General features: G+C 45.8%; 2 protein-coding genes across 4 annotated transcripts in view; one reads left to right on the top strand and one right to left on the bottom strand.

Annotated features, from left to right (window-relative positions):
* The window catches only part of BDH1 (3-hydroxybutyrate dehydrogenase 1), a 13,395-nt gene extending 6,350 nt beyond the window's left edge, over positions 1-7,045 (bottom strand). For both annotated transcript variants that reach the window (XM_030226999.2, XM_050977954.1), the window contains exons 1-4: positions 6,897-7,045; positions 5,566-5,697; positions 2,426-2,498; positions 919-1,029 (exon numbers count right to left, since the gene is read on the bottom strand). In XM_030226999.2, the coding sequence (XP_030082859.1) occupies positions 919-1,029; positions 2,426-2,498; positions 5,566-5,648 (267 nt within the window). In that variant the 5' untranslated portion in view covers positions 5,649-5,697; positions 6,897-7,045. The remainder of the gene's footprint in view (positions 1-918; positions 1,030-2,425; positions 2,499-5,565; positions 5,698-6,896) is intronic.
* Positions 6,903-23,945, top strand: LOC103815640 (D-beta-hydroxybutyrate dehydrogenase, mitochondrial-like). 2 transcript variants are annotated; one of them, XM_030227000.2, is made up of 5 exons: positions 6,904-7,123; positions 10,985-11,095; positions 16,472-16,613; positions 20,100-20,252; positions 21,787-23,945. In XM_030227000.2, exons 1-5 carry the CDS (start codon positions 7,022-7,024, stop codon positions 22,266-22,268), a joined length of 990 nt encoding a protein of 329 aa, XP_030082860.1. In that variant the 5' UTR covers positions 6,904-7,021; the 3' UTR covers positions 22,269-23,945. The 2 variants fall into 2 exon arrangements, with proteins under 2 accessions (XP_030082861.1, XP_030082860.1); XM_030227001.2 differs by lacking the exon at positions 20,100-20,252 and having other exon boundaries at positions 6,903-7,123.

The following is a 23,945-nucleotide window of genomic DNA, read 5'->3' as shown; positions in this document are numbered from 1 at the left end:
GGGACACAAGACAGAGCTATCGAGACAGACACCTATTTTGAAAAAATGCAGTAGAAACAAGCTACTAATCTAAGCAAAACTTAGCAATAATGCAAAAAAATAATAGTAGAAAGTCGGATAACATTAAAGAATACCTGGCAAATCCTCTTTAAATAGTATCACTATTCAAGATATGTTTATAGTGATGAGGGAGCTAAAAGATTAGATCAAACTAACTGACCCACCCCAGGATATCCTGAGGAGTAAGTCTGTTTCTGTTAGGAAATGGCCGTGCAACTAAAAAAAGTGCAGTGCTTCACAAGGAGAGAGAGACTAAAACTCTCTCCTGATCTCCATGACCATCAATGCTTTGCCACACCAAGATCTCCTTCAGAGCACATCAAGGCTGTGTCACCAAGCTGTTTGTGGCCTGATTCCTCTCTCATTTGCACTAGTGGAACTCCATCACCCACCCAACTATTTCAGAACCCCAATACACACCATGGCATGGCTGTGCTCATGAATATAGAAAATATGCTCAGAACACATGCTATAAAATCACTGGTGGTTTGGTGTATTTCAAAATTAATCAAAATAAGCCCTGCATAAATATATACAGTCTGAGAGCAGGGCCAAAGGTCCAGACCACAGCCTGACACCAAACTTTGCTTATGATTAAGCCTATAAAATTAGATTTGGGATTCCAGTTCTTCAGACATGGAACAGACCACCATGTTGTGACTTAAATCAGAACCTCTCCAGATACCATTCAGTCCTGGTTCTGCTCTGTGAAATTCAATCACCTGTGTCTTTCCCTTTGGTGTACCAACCACCCTCCCTCTCCTTGGCAGAAAGCTGTGCAGAGTGGAGAGGGAAGAATGGAGTTGCTATGTGTCACTGCCCATGTCACAGGTGAAGAACAGTTTTTGTTTTCCCTACCTTTTGCAGGCAGCCAGCATAAATAATGAAACCTTTGTCATGCAAGTGCTTAGCCAAAGCAAATCCAAATCCTGAGTCACAGCCTGTTATAAGCACAGCTCTGCTGCCAATCTGCAAAACAAACCAGAACAAAATACACTGGAATTGAGTAATTGATATCAGTGATTTGCACCACACAGAATAAGTCACATCCTTGGCCAGGAGCAGTGTGTTCCAGGGATGTTCTTTACACTCACTGCCTCCTGCCACCCAGTGCTGCCTGAACACAAGAAATGACATTTTCACACTGAGTTCACTCCAGTGAGGCAGGATCACTGCCCTCCCAACATGGAGGAGTTCAGCACCTCTGGCAACAGGCTTCCAAGGCAAACAGACCAAGCAAACCACCATGCTCTGGCAGTTCACATCCATCTTGAAAACTGAAAATATACCGGACAGTTCCCAAGACATTTTCCCTTCATCAGGAACTGCTCCTATATGTTCAAAGCAGACAAGAGTCCACTCTTGTGTGCATGTAGCCCATAGGGCATGAAGAAGACAGTTTGACTGAAGAAAGGATATAATTTAGTCTTACTGACTGCTCACTTATCTTTCTCTCTCTAGCATCTAAGCCCTCTAGGGCTGGGTTCTAAGAACTAAGAAGATTCAAGTGGGGTTAGTATATGAAATTAGGACCAGTAGGTCATCATTTTTTTTTGTGAGTGATGGGCTTTTTCGGCTGGGCTTTTTCGGTCTTCCTATTTTTCAAACTTACAGTTTAAATTCCCTCTCCAAATTGCTTTTTCTAACACAAAGACAGGCAGCAGTTAAATAACAAGCAGTTAAATAACAAGCTAAAATGGTGCATCAGACAGCCCAACAGCAACAATTGCACATCCAAGGTGCTGCTGTAGGTGTGATTACATAATAATTGCCTGCAATTCTCTCCGACTCATCTCTTTTAACAAGCTATAAATTTGGCTTTCCCCAGCATACTCAAGGACTGATCGGGGGGAAGCAGCAAAGACTTCTCACACTAGAAGCCCAGCAGTGATGCAAGGATCACATCTGAGTTCCTCTGAAACTGTATTCCAGAGTTATGGAGCAAGTTGAGCGTGCTCTAGCAAGCCAGACAAGATGACAAAACACCCTCCTCCCTTTTGCCTGGCACTGCTCCTGGCAAGGCAGTATCTTCAAGGAGAGGGCTGCTATAAAAGGCCACTCTCTAGCTGAAGTGGCGAGGACACACTGATTTATTTACATGTCTTTAAGGTGGAACATTTAATCTGCTGAGTGAGTTCCAAAAATAGAAAAAGCCCACTAGTATGATTGTTTATTTCCATGCTTAGCAGCACATGCCGTGCTACATCAGTGGAAGCTCGGTGCTAGGAAAGAATGTGGAGTATGCTCGAGAGGTCCAGCTTGGAGTCTTTCTGGCAAATTGGAAAGATGAGTTTGGTCACCAGGTTTCAGGGATTTTAAAACCCCTGCTCAGCAGAACTAGTTCCTGGAAGCCAGTCACACTCACCTGATCAACTTCATTTGCATAAGAGCGGCTGCCACATGGGGATAAGAGAGGGAAGGAAAATCTCTGCACAGGCCTGTTAAAAAAACCCAAACCAACAGAACAGTCAGATGTGGAATATCTTATCCATACCCTGCTGCAGCAACATACACATGAAAAGGAATGTAGTGCTGCCTAGATACATGATGTAGATTGTCATTTGGGAAGATAGAATCTAGTCTATACTTCTCCTTAGTCTGAGCCTGTGTGTTTCCTACAGTATGACACATTTGTTTCTCCAAAGACCTTGATGCTATTTCCAGCTGCAGAAGCTGTCTGGGTATTACAAAGGATTCTAAAATAGCTCCTGGTCTGGAGGCACAGAGCTGCTTTCACCCGCAAAATGGGCAGTGCAGTGTTTGCATTTTCAAAAGCAACAACACCCTCACTTAAGATGAGCACAAAGTTGGGGTATGGGAAATTATTAATTTGTCTGATGAAGGAATTCTGCTGTGGCTTTGTCTCTGACACCCAGCCTGAGGCTGAATTTGCTTGGATTTGTCTCACTCCTTTCACACACAGCTCCATCCTTATTTCATCCCAGATGACACTTCTTCCCCTGCAGTGTCTACCCATTAAATACACTTAGATTTTACAGCCCCTTTTTGCAACTGCTTAAGCTAAGACACACTGTCTTTGATCAATACCTGCCATGCAGATCTGAAGCTCCTCCGCATAGTATGTGTGACTCCCAGAAGACAAAACATATTCACAGAGACAGACCAGAACAAAGCATCAATGCCTTCCAGGAAATGAGATTTCATTTAGAAAAGCTATGTTACCCAGTATCATCACTCTGTCTTAAGTCTTGCCATCATTCATCAAAACTGGGCCTGAACAACAAATCAGAGTGACCCCAAGCTCTGTCCTTGTCAGTCCTCTCTGGACTTTATTAGCTTTTTCATTTTTGCTTTGGGCACTGACATTGCCCTCTGGGAGCTTTCGTCCTTCCCTTGGACTTGCTGTACTTCATCTACCCTCTGGCTCCTCCAACAGCATCTATCCTTCCCAGAGCTTTTCTTCCAGGCTAATTTTTGGTTTCTAAGCATATTTGCATAATCATTCACAATTTTTTCAGGCTCAGACATCACAGGCTCTCACAGAGTGACCTGCGCTACACTGCACAGCAGCTTGCAGATGCTCTGGCCTCTGAGCCATATCTCAGCAAATCAAGGGATCTGTGAAGGCAGAAGCTTTGAACCAGATGGGAAAGGAGATGACACATTCAGGCAATGGTGTTCATTCACCCTCCTGAAACAGTTTAGCTGTTTTTCTAACTTAGAGTGTCACAAGCCAAACCAGCTCTTGAAATAGCTACAGCCAACTTAATTGATGCAAAGTCAGTCCCCAGGCAGTGTGTGTTAACATCACTGACCTGCAATCCTGGATTGAAACTTTTACCTCAACATTAAGATTCCTGGTGTGTCTCAAAGTGCCCAGAAATGTTCATAGCATTTCTTACAGTTGAATGAACTTGGTTTTTATTTTTCAGTGTCATGTTTGGTCCTGTTATTTCACTGCAGAGCACTGATTTGTTGCACTCAATTCACAATAATCTGTAGAGAATACCTACTTGACATTCTGCCTATCTTGACCTGAAGGCGATGGCAAAAGAAGAACAGATGCTGGCTGTTGCTGAGCAGGAAATTCATCAGCAGGAACAGCCAGGAAGTGATGTGAGCCCCCACATGGTACACTAATATACCATAAGCCATTTTTGTCAATCTGCATCATTGAATTCTAGAGACCACAACAGAGACTTTAGAATGCACAGATGGTCCTCAAATTGAATTTGTGCTTGTAATCATGCACTGCCTTTTGTTCAGTTCCACCAAAAAAAAAAGGAGTCGTCAACTTGAAGAGTCAAGTACAAAAATGCTGCTTCAATGCACTAAGACACTGGTATAGTGGCAGCACTGCCTTTCAATGAACAGCTGGATTTTCATTGCAGGTTTAGCAAGTTGTGGGGATTTGCAAATGTTACACAGGTTTGCCCTGAGTACAAGACACACAAAGCACAAATACACAGCAAGCAAAACAGGAGACAGAAGAAAAAAAAAACCCAAGAATATGCTGAAAATTCTTTCCTCAAGTTAATAAAACATTAATTTGTATTTTTAAGGCCACAGCAGATTCCTGCAGGTGAACTCTGGTGTGTGTGGAGCAAAGAGGAGATAAAAGACCTATGTCTGTTTGCACAGAAAATCTCTTAACAGCCTAGCTATCTCCAACACTCTGTTACCAGAGCCACCCTTGACCATGATGATGCTGGACACCACTATCAGCAGCAACACTGGAGGTGGCAGTTCTTGTTTAACAGGCCATGAGCCCCTTCTACATGGCCTATGTACAATTAGTGGTACATACACTGCTGTTTGGGAACCCTGCTATAAAACAAAGCCAGGGAAAACACTCAACTTGCTCTGAATTTGGAGTAAGAGGTCCCAATCATACAGCAATATAAAGGTTGGGTTTTTTCAGAGCTAGAAATTAGAATTAGATGGACAATTTTCTGTTCATTTGCAGAAAAGAATCAGCTTAATTACTCAGCCCACCTCCATTTCTCAGAAAAACCCTCCCTCTCAACTTGCTCAGTTCATGGGATTCGCTGCCTCTTAAATCACAGGAAGTCACAGAAATATGACAGGTTCGTGCACTGAAGCAAGGCCTACTTGCTGATATTCCAAAAAAACCTCTTGATGGATACTGAATTAATGTTCTTTTTAACTTTTTCACTGCAATGTTAAAAAAAAAATCCAACATGTTGCCAACCCCTCCTTGCATATTAGTCTATCTCTGCTGTGCTCAGCTCAATGACTGAGCCCTGGCACAGGTTGTCCAGGCAGGTTCTAGAGTATCCATTCTTGGATATCTTTTTAATATCTTGGAGATATTAAAAATCCACCTGGACACAGCTCCGGGCAACCAGCTCAGAGAGGCCCTGCTTTAGCAGGGTGGTTGGACCACATGACCTTCAGAAGCCACTTCCAACCTCAACCACCTTGTGACTCTGTAAATAAACTGTCCCACTGAAATCAAGTGAGTCTTTGACGTGTGCTTTACTCAAGATGTCACTCTTTCTTCTTTTCCACCAAGTTACTTACCTGAAGCCATTCCCTGGGTCCTTGAAATTCAGGGCTTTCACAGAGAAGTTCAAGAGAGGGCGGGACAGCTTGGTGGCCAACATGTTTTCAACTAGCACACTTTACCAAAAGCAAAATTATTCTTCCTTAGCTCTGCAACACAAGATAGCACCTCTGTTTTAGTTGCTCATTTATTTTGTAAGACATGCTGACTCCATGTATTTCAACAGGAAAATACAGTCCAAAGGAGCTCATCTTCTCCCCTTGCAGTCCCTCACACAGAGATAAATAGCTCAACCTTCAGCTACTCAATATGCTTTTAAGTAAGGAAAAGCATTATAAGTAAACTACCAAGGCAGGAGACATTTAAAGAAAATGTCAATTTCTCTTCTTTAATGCATCTTTAACTGTTTTTTCTGAAACGGGTAAAAATTAAGGTACTCATATGGTATATATTGTTTCAAATGGGCTATATGAAATAACTTCAAACAATAATATAACTTCAAGTCACAGGTGATGTTATGACCGTCACATGCTATGTGACATGTTTCCAAAACATTCCTTGGCATTATAGGTAGTACAGCCGCACAGTTAAAAATACATTTTTTGGTAATTAAGTAGCTGGTGATGCTGGACTAAGCACAGGGAACCACCAATAAACTCAACACCGAGTGAAAACATCTCAAGAACGAGAATTTGGTATGGAAAGTAAACTTCAATCATATTTGTATTGGAAAAAACTAACCCAAGGCACAAAAAACATCTCCCAGTCCCTTTTATTGCAGCTGAGAAACGGTATCTAATTGTTAGGGGTGGTTTGCATCTCTGCCGAAGGCAGGGCCGCCACCGCGGCAGCTTCGGGGCCTGCTGGAAAGCAGGCCCGGGCTGAAAACCAGTGAAATTACCGCAGAAAGAGCAGCGGTGGGCAGCGAGATGGGGAGGGAGGGGGCGGACAGGGCTCAGGAGGTTTGCTGCCTCGGCTAATCCTCAGAAATCCCGGTGGTTTGATCCAATTCGGGAGCACGGCTGGTGTCCCCGCGGGTTTTGGTGAGGTTTGCAGGGAGAGGGCCAGGCCGGAGGTTCGCTGCAGGTCCGCTGCAGGTCCCGCCAGCCCGGCCCGGCCCGGCCCGGCCCCACTCCGGGACGCGGCTGCCGCGGCCCCAAACGCGCTCACGGCCCAGCCGAGGCACCTGGGGGCGCGGCTGGCCAGGCTTGCGGCGGCTGCGGAAGAGGCCGCGCAGAGGAGATGCCCGCGCCCCCCGCGGGCAAGGTCACCGTGCGAGCGGGCTGCCAGAGCTCCGCGGGGCCGCCGCGACCCACCCCGGCCCGCCCCGCGGCCACCCGCGCGTTACCTGGAGCCGGCGGGTGCCGGGCGCTGCTGCCGTTTGAATGAGGCTGGGCCGGGGCCGCGGTGCCGGGCGCGGCGGGAGGCGGGCCGGGGGCAGGGCCGGAGCGGCGGCGGCGATAGGCTGCGGCCATGCGGAGCGGCGCGGGGTTGCTGCTGGCGTTGGGCGCCGCGGGGGTGCTGCTCCTCCACCTCCTCCTCCTCCTGCCGCGGCGGGCCCGCCGCGCCCTGCCCGTGAGTACCGCAGTGAGGGGCCGGGGCTCGCCCGGGGCAGAGCCCGCCGGAGGCGCCCCTGAGGCCCAAAATGGCGGCGGGCCGGGCCGGGCAGAGGCGCTGCAGGTGTCGAGGCCGGTGCCGCGCTGACTGAGCCGGGCTGGGCTGGTGGAGCCGGACCGACGCTGTGAGGGGGGCGAAGCGCTGAGCTGGGCAGGGCCCGGGTGATGAGGCCCGGCCGCGGCGGGCGCTGTCCTCGGACCCCGCGGTGTGGCGGCTGCCTCTCCCCCATCCCCCCCGCAGTGCTTCACTTGGAGGGGGAACATGTCCATATAATCATAGAATGGCTTCGGTTGGAAGGGACCTTAAAGATCATCCAGTTCCAACCCCATCTCATGTGCAGGGGCACCTTCCACTATACTAGGTTGCTCAGAGCCCTGTTTGCTTTGGCCTCGAACACTTCCAGGGATGTGGCATCCACAGCTTCTCTGGGCAGCTTGTGCCAGGGCCTCGGCATCCTCACAGTTAAGATTTTTTTCCTAATATCTAAACCTACTCTCAATTTAATCTCCTGTAAATGGTCTCCCCTCAGACAGTAGAAGGCCACAATTAGGTCACCCCAAAGCCTTTTCATTTCTAGGCTGAACAATCTAAATTCTCTCAGCCTTGTCTCATAGGAGAGGTGCTCCATCCCTCTGACCATCTTGGTGGCCTCCTCTGGACACACTCCAACAGGTTCATGCCCTTCCTGTGCTGGGAGACTGAAGCTGGATGCAGCACTGCAGGTGGAGTCTCACCAGAGTGGAGAGAGAGCATCACCTCCTTTGACCTGCCGTCCGTGCTGCTTTGATGCCCAGGATATGACTTGCTCTCTGAGCCAGCGTTTTTGCTTCAGGATCTCCAGCTCAATCTTTCCCCCTGGATTAGCCAGATAACAGCCGTAGTCTGACTGCTGCCTCCCACTTCACTCCTCCATCCACCCTGCTTGTCTTACTTTCCCCATCCCTGTTCCACTTGAGAAAATACATTTCCTTTAGTGAATATTTTCAGTTCTTTTTCCTGGGATTGAAAACCTCAACTTTCCCAACCCTGGAAAAAGGAACAAGCCAAGTTTACTTTGTAGCTGCACTTATCCTAAGATCAATCTGTTTGATAACATCAGGAACTGGTCAGGGGAGCCACAAATGGGAGCAGGATTAAAAAAAAACCAAACAAGTGGCACATTAGAAAAAGATGAAGTCTAGGTAAGCATGCCACATTCCCCCATTTTCTAGAGAGACAGGCAGAAAAAGTAGCTGCAATTTCTTCAGTCTGTTCTGCAGTAAATGTATAATTCTGATAGATCACCTACATTAGTAAAATAAATTATACTATTTAATAAACTGGCCGTGTCCCAATAGGAAATGCTGTGTACATCTGAGCTGACTGCGGGTTAAAATGAGGCTGCTCTGCTAGGCCTGCCTGAACTGTGAGGAATAGTGTTGTGGATCACACAGCAAGCATAGACAGTGTTACTGTGCCCACATGCCACAGCAGCACCTCTGGTACAAGAAGTGCTCTTAGCAGACCCCAGGCACGGTGTCCCAGGCACCCTGCCAGCACTGCAGTGCTGTCTGCCATGCAGTGTTTCCAGGCAGTCCTGTATGACCTCAGGTGAGGAAGGCACCTAAGTTCCTCAGAATGCTCATTAAGGTCACTGTGCTGATAGCTGGTCCTCTCTGCCTGTCCCAGCATTGAGTCAAATTAAGCTGCAGATTGGCCTTATCAAACTTCAGGAACAGGCCCATTAAGCCTTATCTTAGGACTTTCAAAAGATAAGGGTGATTGGGCTTTTCTGTGTTCAGAAGTGTTTCTGGCATAGGGTCCCTTTGGCTGGGGATGGGGTTGATCCCTGCTGTCATCCCTGGGAGCTCTCTGTCCATCAGGCATGGCACAAACAGGCACAGGTACAGATGTGAGATCCAGTACACCCCTTGGGGTTTTGCATGCTCCTTGGTGCTGCTGGGGCCTCTGTCTGTTATGAGCCATGATGCTGTAGTCACATGTTTTATTGCCAGCAATTAGGGTTATAGCAAATAACAATCACAAGATCCTTTTCATACTGTAAGTTGTCCCTCACTTTCCTTACTTTTAAAGGCAGATGAGAGGATTTTTAAACCTTATTTCTGTCTACATTTTGGTTGTTTGTTTCGGGATTTTTTTTAAGGAGCTAATGATGGTTGAGGATTGGGTATCTTCTTTGCTTGCCTGACCTATGTTCTGGAAGTGATTACAGCTGCCTATTTCCTGCACACTTCCTGCTCTTTTGGGAAGTCCTCTGCCTTCAAGATTCAGAGGCAAAAGCTCTAGGGAAGTGAGAGAAAGAGAAAAAAAATGTCAAATCTTTTCTGTTTTTTTCACAGGCCAACTTGCTGAGTTATTGCAGGAGGTGACCTTGACAACTTCTGTGATCTGGGTTAATGTTTGATTTTCATCTCTCTTGGAGTTGTGTCACTCTAAATTAAAATTCAGGCTGAGCACTGTATATTTAATTCTCACTCATGTTTTGTCCTTTATCTGTAGCTATCTTTAGAGCTTTAATAGAGCAAGTCTGTACCTGGATGCTCTTTGTCTGAGTATAGGTTATAGTTTAATGTTACTGTGGGTGTTTGTATTATAAATGCAGGATAGACTTTTGATCAGTTCTTGTTTCAGCTTCAGATCTTAACTCCCCTTTGAGAGCAGTTACTTCAACATGAGTTATAGGACAGGGTGTAGCTTATTTGCTTATTGTTCTCTGCTGAGGCTCACCCTGAGTTTGTGCAGCAATGCTCTGATCACTCTCACCCTACAATCATCCCTTATTGCTGCTTCACTACACCACATGTCAGCAAAGCAAGAGATGAGGGAGCACTGGTGATTGACCCATTTCTCTCTGAAAATGTGTCTGGACCAGCCAGTGCAATTCATACATAAGTGTGTTTGTATTCCAGCCACTGTGAATACAGTAACAGGCAATATTAGCTGCTGCTATCTCCAGAGAGATCTAACTGACTTCACTTCCTTATTGCATCCTCTGCATTTTTATTGCTGTATCATGTTATTGCCTCATGGATATAGTTTCAGTTTGGAGCATTGTGCAGCACAGCAGCTGGCAGCCTTCTAGCTGGGTTAAGTGTTAGTTCGCATTGCTTCCCAGCTGTGGTGAGGAGATGGCTTTCAAGCAAAGACAGAAGTTGAATGGGCAGTGTTTTGCTATAGCTTCTCTTCAGGATTTGGGATTCTGCTTTCATATCTATCCCAACCCTGTTGTGTCATACCAGATGGAATATCAAATCTTCTTTCTCAATTTACCTGTCAGTCAAATGATAATGTAGGAGAGAACTGTAGGATTTGATAAGTTGTTCTTTTTAAGACTGCAGAGTTTCAGGAGGAAGCTCTAACCTGCAGTCACATTCCTGCATGCTAAAATACAGCATGGAAAGTGCCGCATAGAGTGGGAGTACATGGGGAACAGACAGCAGTCTGTTCAAGCCACTGACATCCTGCCATTTGGATGTTCTCTATGCTGCTTTTTCTTACTATGAACTGGTAGACCATGAACTTATTTTGAAATGTTTCTGTTCTGCTTTGGCCACTGATACTTGAAAGGAATAGTTACTGTTCCAGCTCAGGTATCAAGGCAACACAAATTGTTACAGACCAGCAACTGAATAAATTTGATTTCACAGTAGTTGGGAGGTGGCTGTGTTTGTGTACACAGGTGCCACTGTTACTTGCATCTGGAATTGTACCTGCCCTGGCTGCAGGACTGCAAGTGGCTCCTGTGCTGTGGGGCAGGGTGGTGGTGGAGCCTGCATTGTATTATCTGATGGTATCCTGTGACTGTTTTTCCTCACACAGGCTGAAGGGAAGGCGGTGCTAATAACAGGCTGTGACAAAGGTTTTGGACATGCCTTGGCAAAATGCCTTCATGCAAAGGGATTTACTATTTTTGCTGGATGCTTGCTCATGGTGAGTGGTGAAATGATCAAAATTTTTCTGATTAGAGAAAAATGCTTCTCAAATGAAATCATCTTAATTTACAGCCTCCCTTTACCCTGGTTCAAGACCTTAGGAGGTGCAGTGGGCAGGGATCATTACATTTTCCATTGCTTCATCTGCTTGTTGTATCTTGTACCTCATTCCTGTAATTGTGAGCTCTTTAGGGTAGGGCTCATCTGTCAACTGCATGTCTGTACAGTAGCTTGTACACTGTGACCCTGTTAACTGCTGGAAGCCTCTCAGAAATACCACAACACCATAAATCTGATAGGCCAAGATTGCTTTGGCACTGTGGCTTTCTGCCTTCCATGGCATCCCTGTTGCTGTCTTTCACAATGTCAGTTTTTGTGGACAGACTCCCCAAACTCATCTCCAAGCTGCCTCTTCTGCATTATTAAGGCTCTGTTTCCAAAATGTCTTGCAACTGTGCTTCTGCAGTTTCTGTACAAGCTGTTCAGTTTATGGATGGCTGAATAAAAAAATTTACTATACATTTCTGACATCTTTAGGTCTGACTTCCTGTCACATGTGTTTAGCAGGTGGCATCACTTGTAAGAGATAAGTTTAGACAGACTAAATCCAAAGTGGTTGCAGACTCCTCATTCCAGTCCCTGCTCGTGCAAAGGACTTACAACTTAGTGTTGTGAAACCCTTTTTATAAACTGGGCTGGCTCCACTTCCATATCAGCTGAGATTTTACCTTTGCTATGCATTTTTGCTGTATTGATAGTCAAAATTTGTGTGATTTCTGACCTGAGTTGTTCAAAATCAGTTAACAGTCACTCATTTCTCCATTTGAAGATGACCGCATCAGCACAGGTGCTCAGGGCATGATGACTACAGATTTTTGAGTACTGTGGAAATTGAGAACAAACAAGGGTGGCCTTCTCTGCCTGCGTGATTATGGCAGACATTACGTTCTTCCACCACACCAGAAGGGAAAGTTATTATCAGCTGACATATTGTGTAACTTGAGAGCAAGAGAGTCCTGCTGGATTATTGCCACTGTTTGGAAATTTCCATAAGGAGCCTCTGTAATTCCTTCAGTAATCATGTCATTTGCTGCTTTGGGATGCTTGTCTCAGTGCTGATGGCAAGTCAGGACTCTGCATAACAGCAGATGTAGGGAACGCAAAGGAAAGGGAAAATAGGGTGGCTGAGGGGGCTGTTTGGAAGGCACATGCTAGTGTGGAGCAGAGAGGGACAGGCTCCATTGGAAACTCCATAAAGAAATTAAATGCTCCTGAAGTGAGGCCTTTTTGCTTGCTTGCTTAATTGCTTGTGAGCTGCTGTAGGTTCCCAGCAGTGTCAGAGCAGGTGTGGGGACAGTTGTCATGAAGCAGATGCCAGGTTCTTAGTTCACACCTAGTTAGTCCATCACCACTTACATGCTTTTATACAGAGAATTACAGGATCCCTGATGTACTGCACCACCACAGACAGCCCTTGTATTAAATACAGCGTAACAGACTGTGAGGTCCTTCAGAAGCTTCTTAATGATCAGACAAGTTACAGGAATAAAAAGAATATTGCACACAGGCAGGGATAGAACTGGAAAGGATCAAATGGGAAAGGGATTACATTAAGCAAGGGCAAGTAAGTCCACTGAGAAAGTTTCTGTTAATATATTAGCATTAAGAGGGAAAAAACACACAGAAATAGAATATTAAATAACCTTAAAAGTAGAAATTACAGGAAAAGTTGATATAATAATTGTTTTATTTTCCTTGATCTTATTGAAAAAAAGAATAATTTTTTTTGTGTGCCTACTGCCAGCAGTTATCATGAGGACTGTAGGCGAAAAAAGGTAAAGAACTAGGGATGTTTGTATAAATTAATATGCTCAAGTTCACCAGGCCTGATGAAATGTACTTAAGGGCATTTAGAGGATGAGCCATTGTGATTTCTGTCCCATAAGTGATATTTTCAAGAGCACCTGGAGGCCAGGGGATTTCCAGAAGTCTGGAAGAGGACAGATATTGTGGTTCTCTTCCCAAAGGAGATAGAGCTTTGGAACTGCCAGCCAGGCAGCTCACCTTCAGTGCACTCGATGCATTTGCCACACACTGCCCTGTCAGTTTTTCAGATGACTGCATCATAGTGTGATGCACCCTGCCTGTATAAGTTTACTTGGAACAAACTGTGCTGTGTCAATCCAATCTCATTTTGGCTAAGCAGCAGAGAGGCTAAAGAGGAAGGAATAAATGCATCCTGAGTAAGGGTTTGGTCACAGTTTGTTACAATCCCTCATGATAGTCTCATGAGCAAACTCATCCTCTAAGTGACTGCTGTTTAGTCCCAGGACCATATCCTTGGAAGTACCCCCCAGAAGAGAGTTTGCACTCAGAAAAAAATATGCACAGAACCATGCAGAGAAGATTATAGGCCTTTTGGGGAACAGGGTTGAAAATGATTCTGCCAGGTCAGAGTCTGAAATCAATTACATGGAATGCAGTGATGACAAGCACGAGGTGTTCTGGTCAGGAAACGCAGGAAGGCAGCGCGTGGATTGGCAGCAGCGTGGGAAGGAACTGGTGCACACGGGACGAGATGGCTGCATCCATGGGAGCTCAGCATTGTTCATGGCTTCCTGCTTCTCCCTGACATCTCACTGAGGGTGCCCCAGTGCTTTGCCCAGACCTAATCCTGAATCCCAGGAGCTTCCCTGGGAAAAAGCCATGGCTGTGTCTGTAACAGAGGGGCTCTCCACTAATGAACACCTGAGTGATCTGCCTCACCTCAGCACCGCTGCACTGAGATCCTCCAAACCAGAACAGAGGAGAGGAGCAAAGAAGGGAAGGGGAGGCAGCCAAAAGCTGGAACAAGTTGCCTCCGCTGGGTAGAGAGGGTTTGTGGAGCTGCTGGGCTTCTCAGCCAGGAGCAGCCCCTGCTAGGCACAGGGTGGGGTGGGCAGGCAGAGCCTGCAGGGCTGCCAAGGCAGGATAACCAGGAGATAGGAGATATCTGGGAGGAAACCACATAGTCCCATTGAAGGCCTATAGAGAGAACTTGGGCAGCAAGCTGGGCTGGAACATGATGGCTTTCAACTCTTAGGGAACCGGGAAGGGGAAGCTGGGAGACTCTTTGAGGGGACAAAAATCAGACAGCACAGGGAAGGGGAGAGAGGCTTCACAGGAGCAGTTGGGCCATTGCTGCCAGTGTCTCACTTGATTTGTGCTGCTGTGTGACTCCTGCTGGTGAAGATCATGAAGATCATCTCTGGTCGGACAGTCTGGCTGCCTCCATGGGAACTGCTCCATGTGTTATCCCAGCCAACAAATCTACCATTTAAAAAACAAGGAGGAAGTACCATGTGGTACCTAACAAGGAATGTACTTAAAGCCCCTAAAGACCACAGAACATAAGATTATGTTCACTTGCGTCCATAAAAATCTGTAGCTGCTCCATTTGTGAAGAGGTGTTCTGGACGAAATAATTGAGCTCTTTGTTTCACAGTTTAATAGTGGCCAAGGTGGTGTGTGCAACTATGAAAAGTGGTCCCAACTAATATTGCATGTTGAAGTCAGTCTTCCAAAATCAATATGTTTTGTCAATAATGAGTAAATTGTAGCTGGGAAGGTGACTTTGCAGATAGAGTTGCATTGGTGATAGGGGAAAATTAATTTCCATATGAATAATACAAACATTTTTTACTGGATTTTTAAGTTGCCAGCCTATGACTTTGTTTCTCAAAAAGCAGTGGAAATATTTCTTCTTTGTTTTATAAGTATTATGCAAGATTTGAGAAAAAATCAGGGAAAGGTCTTTTCAGTGCTCAAATGATAACTGGCACTTGCATGCAGATATTATTGCTTTTTATATAGGTACAATAAATCTCTCTCTCTGCAAGCTGAATTTGCTCCACTTTATACACTGTTAAATAGTGGAAATTTGCTTTATAAAACTTGGTGAGATGAAGGAGCATCTTCCAGAAATACAGTGAGGCATCATACCACCCTCATCTGTTTCAAAGGCAATATTGTATTTTGGTCAATCTGTAGTAGATTGAACATGTTGTTGACTACTTGTAACACCACTTTGAGATTGTTTCCGTGGCTAGATAAGAGGGCCAACACAGCCCGTCACCATGTTTGATGTGCATTAGAAAAGCTTCAAACTTTGTTTGCTGTTCTTGTTGTACTGGGAAAGAACAGTCAGTTGTGAAATGACATGCAGCTGTGAGGCCAAGAACTCATTCCTACTATTGTCATAATGCCAGTGTAACCATATATTGATTTTTAAGAGAACAGCCCTGTTTTGCTCACATTTGTGATGGACATTTCAGCTCTTTTCCTTCATTATGTGTCATTGTTCACTGGACTGAAGGTGGAGATGAGATGTTGTATACTATATGAATTAGATAGCCTGAGATATTTATAAAAAACGAAGCAGTTACAAGTTTTTTATATCTGCCTGGCTGCAGAGGCTGCTGAGCAGGTGACTGTGGGTGGGTTGCTCACCTTGTTTGCCCTTGTGCTGTGGGAGTTGGTATCAAGTGATAAAGGAAGAGTGGCAGCCAGGCATGGTGACTCACCAATTCATAACTTCTTCCTCCCTAATGAGGCAGAGCTTGTGATTCAGGGAATAGTTTTGTGAATTAAATCTCAAGCCTGCTGTGGAACTGTGTAGCTAATCTGTGCTCTTTTCACTTTTATTTGTTATTTACTACCTGATCAAGGCTCTAAGGCTTAAGCAGCAATCTTGCCTGGAAGTGAGCAGGTAAAATTTTGAATTTTAACTGTGTTTACATTTGACTAAACAAAAAAACCCCCACAGTAGTAACAGAATCTCTAATGATAGCAGTGGGATGGGAAGGAAAGAAAGGAAAAGGGTGGAAAGGAAAGCAGAGCCATGAAGTTCTTATTGCCTATAGAGTGAAAAAATAAAAAGTTCTTTCTTCCTTAGCCAGAATCTTCTTTCATGCCTCATGTCTGTAATTGTGCTGCTGTGTAGCATATCTTCACTGAGCAGGTATTCCTGAACATCTGACTCCAATTCCTGTACAAGTTATGTTACCTGTAGAACACAGAGGCCGAGGCAGTGGAGAGTCACCCATGGTTCTCCCCAGCTGGCACAATATTTCAGCATGTTAGGGGTGTGAAACCCATCATGAGGAGCCAAGAGCAGGGTGGGCTTTGTGGAGCTTCAGGGCACCATGTCACTGATGCAGTTCTGGAAGTGGTTCAGGAGGATGGCACACTGGTTTGTGCATATTTGTGCACCAGGTTTACACCTGTGTGTGCAGTGTCAGCTTCTATTTCCTGTCCATGTGAATATACCTGGCACCAAGCTGCGTTGCTGTTCTTGGTCCATCTTAGTGAGACGCCTTTCTGTTCTGCTGAACAGGATGAGAATGGAGATGGAGCCAGGGAGCTGAGGAACATGAAGTCTGACCGGATGAAAGTGCTACAGATGGATGTGTGCAGTGACCAGGAGGTGGCTCAGGCTGTGGATTTTGTGAAGAGGACCCTGAAGGAGCCAGAGGAAGGTATGTAGGGATCTTTTGCTCACAGAATCCTTTCTGCAGAGCAGACCATGCATTTACCAGGTCTTTCTCTCTGTGCACCACCAAAAGAGGGTTAACAAGCCTGAAGCCTGTGATGGTATGTGACTGGCAGTCAGGCTGTGCTGTACCCGGGTCAGTGAGGACAATTGTCTTGCTATTGATGTGGCAGCCACATGGAAAGAGACCAAGACTGGCTGGAGGATTAGGCTTTAACTCTACATCCCATAAAAAGCCATGAGTGGCAGCAAGCCCACAAGTATCTGTGTCTTTGTCCTTGAATGTCTGCAAAGGGCACAGAATAGCCAGAGCTTGATCCCATCCTAGCACTCCTGCCACACATGCTCTTAGCTCATGCAGACCTTGCAAGTGACCCTACTAATGAAGAGATGAGGGCCCTGGCTGCTTACTGCTGCTGTCCCCTCTGCTGTGTGGGTACAACTGAGTGCTGAGCTGGAGCACAGATTTGAACTGCCCCCTAACCTGGATTAATCTTCAGTCAGATCAATCCATGTTTTCAGTTTGCCATGCAACATCCCAGAGGTTGTTGTGGAATCCAGGGTAGGCTTGGCAGAGATGACCTTAATCCACATATCACCTTAAGCATGAGTCCAACTCATGGATCCCAGAAGCATGTCAAGGGAGATAAGAGTCCCATCTTTCTTTCTTAGAAGTGCATTGGCAGTGGGATGTGAGTTTACAGTCAGAGCCTGATGTGACAACACCTGACTTGTTCCCGTGTGATGAGGTGAGACTTCTTGCCTTGCATAGGCTTTTCTGCAGCCTCTGTGCCAGTAGCAAGCTGGCCAGCAGCTGTAGACAGGCTGAAGGTAAACTGAAGTTTGACATCTGTGGCTTCAGGACTTCAGGGTTGTGACTTGAAGGTGGTTGCTCATCTGGAAGCTTGGATGAGTCTGCCATGGCCCTGGTTTGTTCACAGCAAGTATGAAGCTAGTAAATGACAACAGCTCTAATCTTCATGAGCACACCTTTCCTGAAACAAGCATATGAAATGTAACTGAGTAATGTACCAGCTCTAATCCCACACATGTTCTCTCTGCATGATTTTTCTTCCTACACAATCAGCCAGCCCTCGTCATGCTTTTCACAGCTTCTTAAGCTTTTCCTGAAGAGCCCAGCAACAGCAGTGGTAGCAGAAAGCCTTTTCCCACTGAGAGAAAACTTGGAAGGGAGCAGCTCTATTGCTTCTATAAATGCAGTAGTGTTTGCAAAATTGCGTGTGTAGCAGGGACAGAGAAGTCTTGTATCCCTGATCAGCAGGTTGGACTGGTTCCTCTTGTAGCTGTTTGCCTCAGCACCATGTGCAAAGAAACAAAGGCTTCTTTTTAGGCCCATTGGTGTGACTGAGGTTTGAGGCTTCCCAATAAATAGTGCTCAATAAATAGGTGCTGGAACATAAAGACTAATGAGTCTGAGGTGCCTTGCACAGAGATGTGGTTGCACACTGAATATGGCCCCAGAGGAGCTAGTGCAGAAGAGTTTTTGGGCTGTACATTTCTTTATACCTCTTCTCCCTGTGCTGTGCACATAAAGCTGAACTCTTTTGATAGGAGTGCCTATTTGTTTTTGGTCTCATACAGTTCCCACTGTATTGTTGACTCTAGAAACGTAATAGTGATAAGGCTCTGCTCAATAAATACACTGCTGTCCAGCAAACAGCCCGGTGACTGGGCTCCCCTCAGCACTTTGTTCTGTTTGTAACATGTCCTGATCTGTAGCAGTGGAATTCCAACAACAAGCACTGGTAAATAATGATTCAGGGACGTTAATGAGAACTAACATCACAACCCAGGAAATGGGAAATTGTTGTACAGAAATTTACAGGAATTTGTAAGGAATGCTATGCAGAGGTCAGTTTGTGACAGACAGTTTATGTTTTTGGTAAATTCCTGCCAAATTTTCTCAGAATGTTGTTTTGTTAGCAGTGAAATTACTCTGAAATTACAAAGGGACCGCATTCAGGCTGAGATGCTGTGCTAAATGCAGATCAGTGTGAATTTCAGTCTTCTTGACTCACTAAACCTGGGAGCTTCAGTACACAGCTGTACACAGCTGGAAACAGCCTTCAGGGAGAACAACCTTAGCTGGGAACGGGGCAGGGTTACTGGGGCCTGTGTGAGAGCACAGAGTCAGTCTGCCAAGGCCATGTTGATGTTTTTAAGTGCAACAGGAGGATAAATTCCATTGCACATTGGCAGAGTATTGCAATTTGTTTATAGGACTATGTTTGGTAAAATACATGGTTACTATCTGACTGAGTCAATACAGGGTGAAAGTTAAAAGACTTACATGCATCAAAATAGAGGAGCTTTGGAGCAGAAGCAGGGCAAATAGCCCAAAAATTTCTGAGAGAGAGCTTGATAACTTTTATCAACAGAGTGGCATGACATTTGTGCTTTTGATAGCAATGTTGGAGCTCCCTGGACCTGAAGACTCCTTCTTAGCCCTGTGTTAGTTCTTAGTAAGAGGAAGGTCCTGGAGTGGAAAGGGGCCCCAACTTCAACTGAGTCTAATGCAGCCCCGAGAGTCCAGCCCTGACTCCAAGACAGTGAAAAATGACCATGGTGTATGGCAGGATATCTAATGAGGAGCAACTCTGTTGGCTTGTTCCAGCTCCTCTGTTTGTTCCTCATGCAGTTTATGGCTGCATAGTCCCATGCTTCAATAAATCTAGGTAGTATGGATTCTCCCTACAGAAATTATGGACAGTATGGATTCAGCCCTACAGACGTTTCCCACTGGGAGTCCTTGCTGACCCGCTAAATCCTGGCATGTAAAGAGTTCATCACAGAAGCTCTTGGGAACCGCAGTCAATTTAATTTTGATAGGACTGCATGTGCAAAAGACCTTAATTTTTAAATTCCAGTAGTTGTAAGGGTTGGTTGTAAGTGTGCTAACTCCTGATAAAGTTAGGGTTGAGGGATACCAAATACTTGGTTTCCCACAGCAGCTCTTAACCAGGCCATGAATGTACAGATCGATACCACACACCCTCCAAACAGCAAGCCAGAGTTGTGAAGGGGATTAAGAAATCAAAAATACCTGTTTTCTTTCCTTTTTTTCCCCTCCTAATTGTGGGAGAAAGTCCAGCCCCTTACAAATTGCAAAATTCATTATAAAGTCACTGAGTGGAGGCAAACCTGGGATCAAGAGGAGGCTTAAAAGAGAGCCAGATGCAGCCTTATAATGCCCCAGAAGAGCATTTGACTGTACAGGAGATAATCAAGAGGCAATACTTGTGTGGCCCTGTCACTTTCCTTGATGTTCCAAACAAGCCCCTGGTATAAGAAGACCATATTTCATCTCCTTGCTGGATTTTTCTCTACAACTTATTTCTACGAAAGTACTCAGTTCTTTCTTAAGGTTTTAGGTTACTGTGAACAACAAGGAAAGTGTTTTCTCTGTGACACTCTTCCTTGTCCCACTCTTTAATCATGTGTTTGTTGGCAGGTCTGTGGGGCCTAGTGAACAATGCTGGCATCTCAACCTTCGGAGAGGTGGAATTTGCAAGTTTAGACATCTACAAGAAGGTGGCAGAGGTCAACCTATGGGGCACTGTGAGGGTGACAAAAGCTTTCCTGCCCCTCATTCGCAGAGCTAAAGGTACATGCTGGGCAGTGGGGTAAGGCTCAGAGCTTTTGTAGCACAGCAAAGAGATGTAGCTAGAAATGCAGGCTGTACTTGGGGGAATGCCTGTGCAGTCCAAGAAGGGTTTCTGAGGATGCCATGTCAGCATTTGGTAGTACAAGCTAATCTTGGGACAGGCCAGGCACCTACACAGCAGGTGCTATCTTAAACATCCATCTCTTAAATATCAGAGACTTTTGTGCAGTGTTGACATATATCACACAGACAAGATAATCCAGAGTCCACAAAGTGGCCATGTTTGGATAACTGCATCTTCTCCCTTCATGTGATTCCATTCGCAGGTGACTTCAGGTAGTGACAGAATAAATGAGATTTAATGACAGCCATTTCAGATATCTTACAAGACAATGGTATTATCAAAACTCTTTGTTTTATATTGAAAAAAGATATGTATGAGCAGAACTCTGAAGAGCTTCTTTATTTAGCATGTGTGGGAATGATGGTATAGGTGTGTGTTCTGGGAGGACAAAAGGGGGCTATATTAAGAAGATTGCTCAGATGCCATTCCCAGACAGCAATTAACCACTAAACAAGCTCTATCTCACATACACAAAGTATCTTACCCATCAGGTCAGCAGGTGGATCTCACAATCCCTCCAAGTTACACTTAGGTCTGGAATGAGACAGTAGAGCTGCCCACTTGTTTCTCAGCTGAAATTTTGAGCTGCAGAAGGATATTGTGCTCCATGGCTGTGAAAATTCTCTCTGTAAAAATAGCTGGTGGAATTATCAAGGGCTTGTTTGTAAGTGTATCTGAAACCATAGTGCACATGGTGCTGAGACACAGAGGGGTGAGCACTGCTATCACTGCCCTGAGGCAGAGCCCCAAGGGCTGTCACGGGCTGTTGGCAGGAATTAGGACAATTGCTCTCCACTGCCCCCTGAACAGCAGCGCATCAAGTGTCCTCTTGTTTATCCCAGGAATGGCCACTGTAGAGACTTGTGGCTGACCAGCTGAGTGAGTGGATTGTGCTGCTCATGCTGCAGGTGCAGAGAAATCTCTACTTCTTCTCTGCCATCCAGCTTGGGTCTAAAAGTACACACGTGCGTTAGGCAGACGAGCTGTCAAGCTTGCAGAAATAACCAGAACACTTGTATGGCAGCACACAGAGTTGTGAGCTTTGCAGCTCATGACACTCTAGGCTGGGATCTTGAGCCCTTCTCTAGGAAGACACATGGGTGAGGCACACTCCTGAGAACACACAGCTAACAGTCTCGAAGATCATGGTACTTCCCTACTTGGAAATTAGGAGGGAAATGTCTTTTATGATTTGTAAATTCTTTGATGCAGAGGTAGGCATATGCACCATCCCCTGGAAAACAGGGGTTATCCTTGCTTAAGGCAGGAGAGAAAAGCTGTGTGACTTGAGGTATGTATTCAAGATTCAGATTTTAGAAATCAGCATCATCCCACTAAGTACCCTTTTACTGGGATGTTCTGACTGCTGCTTCTGCGGCTCATCCCCTGTCCCTGATCTCTCCTCTCTAGGCCGCGTGGTGAATATCACGAGCATGTTGGGACGCATGGTGAGTCCGTCTCGCTCCTGCTACTGCGTGTCCAAGTTTGGGGTGGCGGCGTTCTCGGACTGCCTGAGGCAGGAGATGTACCGCTGGGGCGTCCGCGTCATCCTCATCGAGCCCAGCAACTTCGTGGCAGCCACCGGCATCCTGACGGCAGCCGGCATCGACAGGCAGGCCGAGGCTCTGTGGAGCGGTGCCACCGACACCGTGCGGCAGGACTACGGCAGCGAGCACTTTGCTCGCCACGTGGCCACCATGAAGTCCTTCGTGAGCAGCGGCCTGAAGGACGTGTCTCTGGTCTTGAATGACATCACTGAAGCGCTCACGTCCCCACGCCCCAAGAACCGCTACAACCCCATGGAGACCTACTGGTGGGTGAGGCTGCAGGTCATGACCCACTTGCCCACAGCCATTGCCGACTGGCTTTACATCCCCGGAGCCACGCTGTAAACAGGCATCCTTCAGGCATCCCTCCAGGGCTCCTGCTCACACACAGCCTAGGGCTCACCTCTGCACTCCTTGCTGCTGTGTCTCCTCTGGAGATGCATATGCTTCCACTTTGAGTTGTGACTTCAAGTCGTGTTGTGGAATGCTGGAACAGCATGGTTTTTTTGGTTCTTTTTTTTTCCCTCATTCTTGTTGTTTGTATTTCTTGCTGGGCTGATTAAACTTGAAAAGCATTTTCCTTTTAACTATGGAGGAAGCAGAGGAAGATAAATATAATGTGTCAAGTATCTGGCTAGTGTAATTAGGTCAGCCAATAAATTTGGCTTATTAATGGGCTCTTGCTTTTCCTTACAAGGGCAAACTGCTAATAGCAGAGCAAAGCTGTTGCTATGAGATGGCTTGAAGGGAGAAACTAAAATGGGAAACAAAAGCAGAGTTTTCCATTTGGTTGAAAATGGGTCAGTCACAGCCTTCCATTGTTTTCCTGATACTGCCAAGGAGTTCTGCTGTGCTGTGACTGTCTGCTCTTTCCAGGGAAACAGCAACACTGCCTCTAAACAGCCTCATTACCTAGCTGCAAAGAAGGGTTCTTCCCTCCCAGCACTGTGGCCAGGAGATGCCAGGGCTAATGACTGGGCACATGATAGGCAGTGAAAAGCCCTACTAATGATGAGGTCTGAGCCATCTCTCAGCAGCCCCTCTCCACTTGTTTCTCTCTCCCTGGGACAGGGTTTAAGCTGATGTAGCAAACAAATTTGGCTTCTCAGACCACTGCCTTACATGCCTGAACTACTCAACTGTGATACAGACATTGTCCAGCTGTCCCCATTTCCCTCTGGCTGGTGAGGGAGATGCTGTTGGCTTTTCCGAATCAGTTTTTTCATTTATCCTCTGCATTTGAACAGTGATGGGGCACCTTGCAGCTAGTGTGGCCTGACTGTGAGCTCTGGAAGGATGATTTAAGGGACAGATTTCCTATATATAATATTGCACAATGAAATCTCCATGTCACACAATCATCTTCTCAATCTACCTCTTGATAACTGATATGATAAATGTTGCCCAGTATCCCAAAGGCTCTCTTCTGTTGGCCATATTCAGGATTTCAATAATTTTTTCCAAGTGCATGGCTGCCTGCCATGCCCCATTCCCTGTGTTCTAGTGGTGACCACAGGTGGAACAGCCAGTGAGCTGCAGACACTGCTGGCCAGGCTGGGAGTTGAGTCTCCTACTCTTAGGGACCAGCTTTTCCTTCCACTGTTTTGCCTTATTTGAGATTAGGTGGCTGTGAAAAGAGCTTATTGATTGCTCTTTCTTCAACTGTCTCTGCTAGCTCTGATTTGGAAACTGTGCCTTAAACTTTTTTTATGCCACTGTCTGCAAATTCTTGGAGTCTGCATGCAGCCATGAATGCTGTGATGCCTTCAGGAAGAAAGCAGGTTTCCCTTGGAGATGCTGTCAAGGCAGCTTGTCTTACAGGTAACAACTGCTAGAAATGCTGCTGTGCAGTTTGTGTCTTTTCCAGATCATCTGCACATGGAGATTTCCTGGGATTCAGGACCCAGAAGGACTGCAGCTTAAACAGTAATCACTTCTGCCCCCTGCACTGTGAAATGTGATTAATGTTAAGTAGCTCTGATTTGCACAGAGAGAAAAATAAACTAAGATTTTTAAAGCATA

Source organism: Serinus canaria, chromosome 9, assembly GCF_022539315.1.
Source record: "Serinus canaria isolate serCan28SL12 chromosome 9, serCan2020, whole genome shotgun sequence".
NCBI classification, from domain to species: domain Eukaryota; kingdom Metazoa; phylum Chordata; class Aves; order Passeriformes; family Fringillidae; genus Serinus; species Serinus canaria.
Note: the sequence above shows the minus strand (reverse complement) of the source record. Positions and strands in the feature narration are given on the sequence as shown.

Excerpts from the sequence above, each read along its gene's own strand:
- LOC103815640 (XM_030227000.2), top strand. The coding sequence starts at position 7,022 with ATGCGGAGCGGCGCGGGGTTGCTGCTGGCGTTGGGCGCCGCGGGGGTG. Across the intron at positions 7,124-10,984 it reads GGGCCCGCCGCGCCCTGCCC|GCTGAAGGGAAGGCGGTGCT; the intron begins GTGAGTACCGCA and ends TTCCTCACACAG. Across the intron at positions 16,614-20,099 it reads CCTGAAGGAGCCAGAGGAAG|GTCTGTGGGGCCTAGTGAAC; the intron begins GTATGTAGGGAT and ends GTTTGTTGGCAG.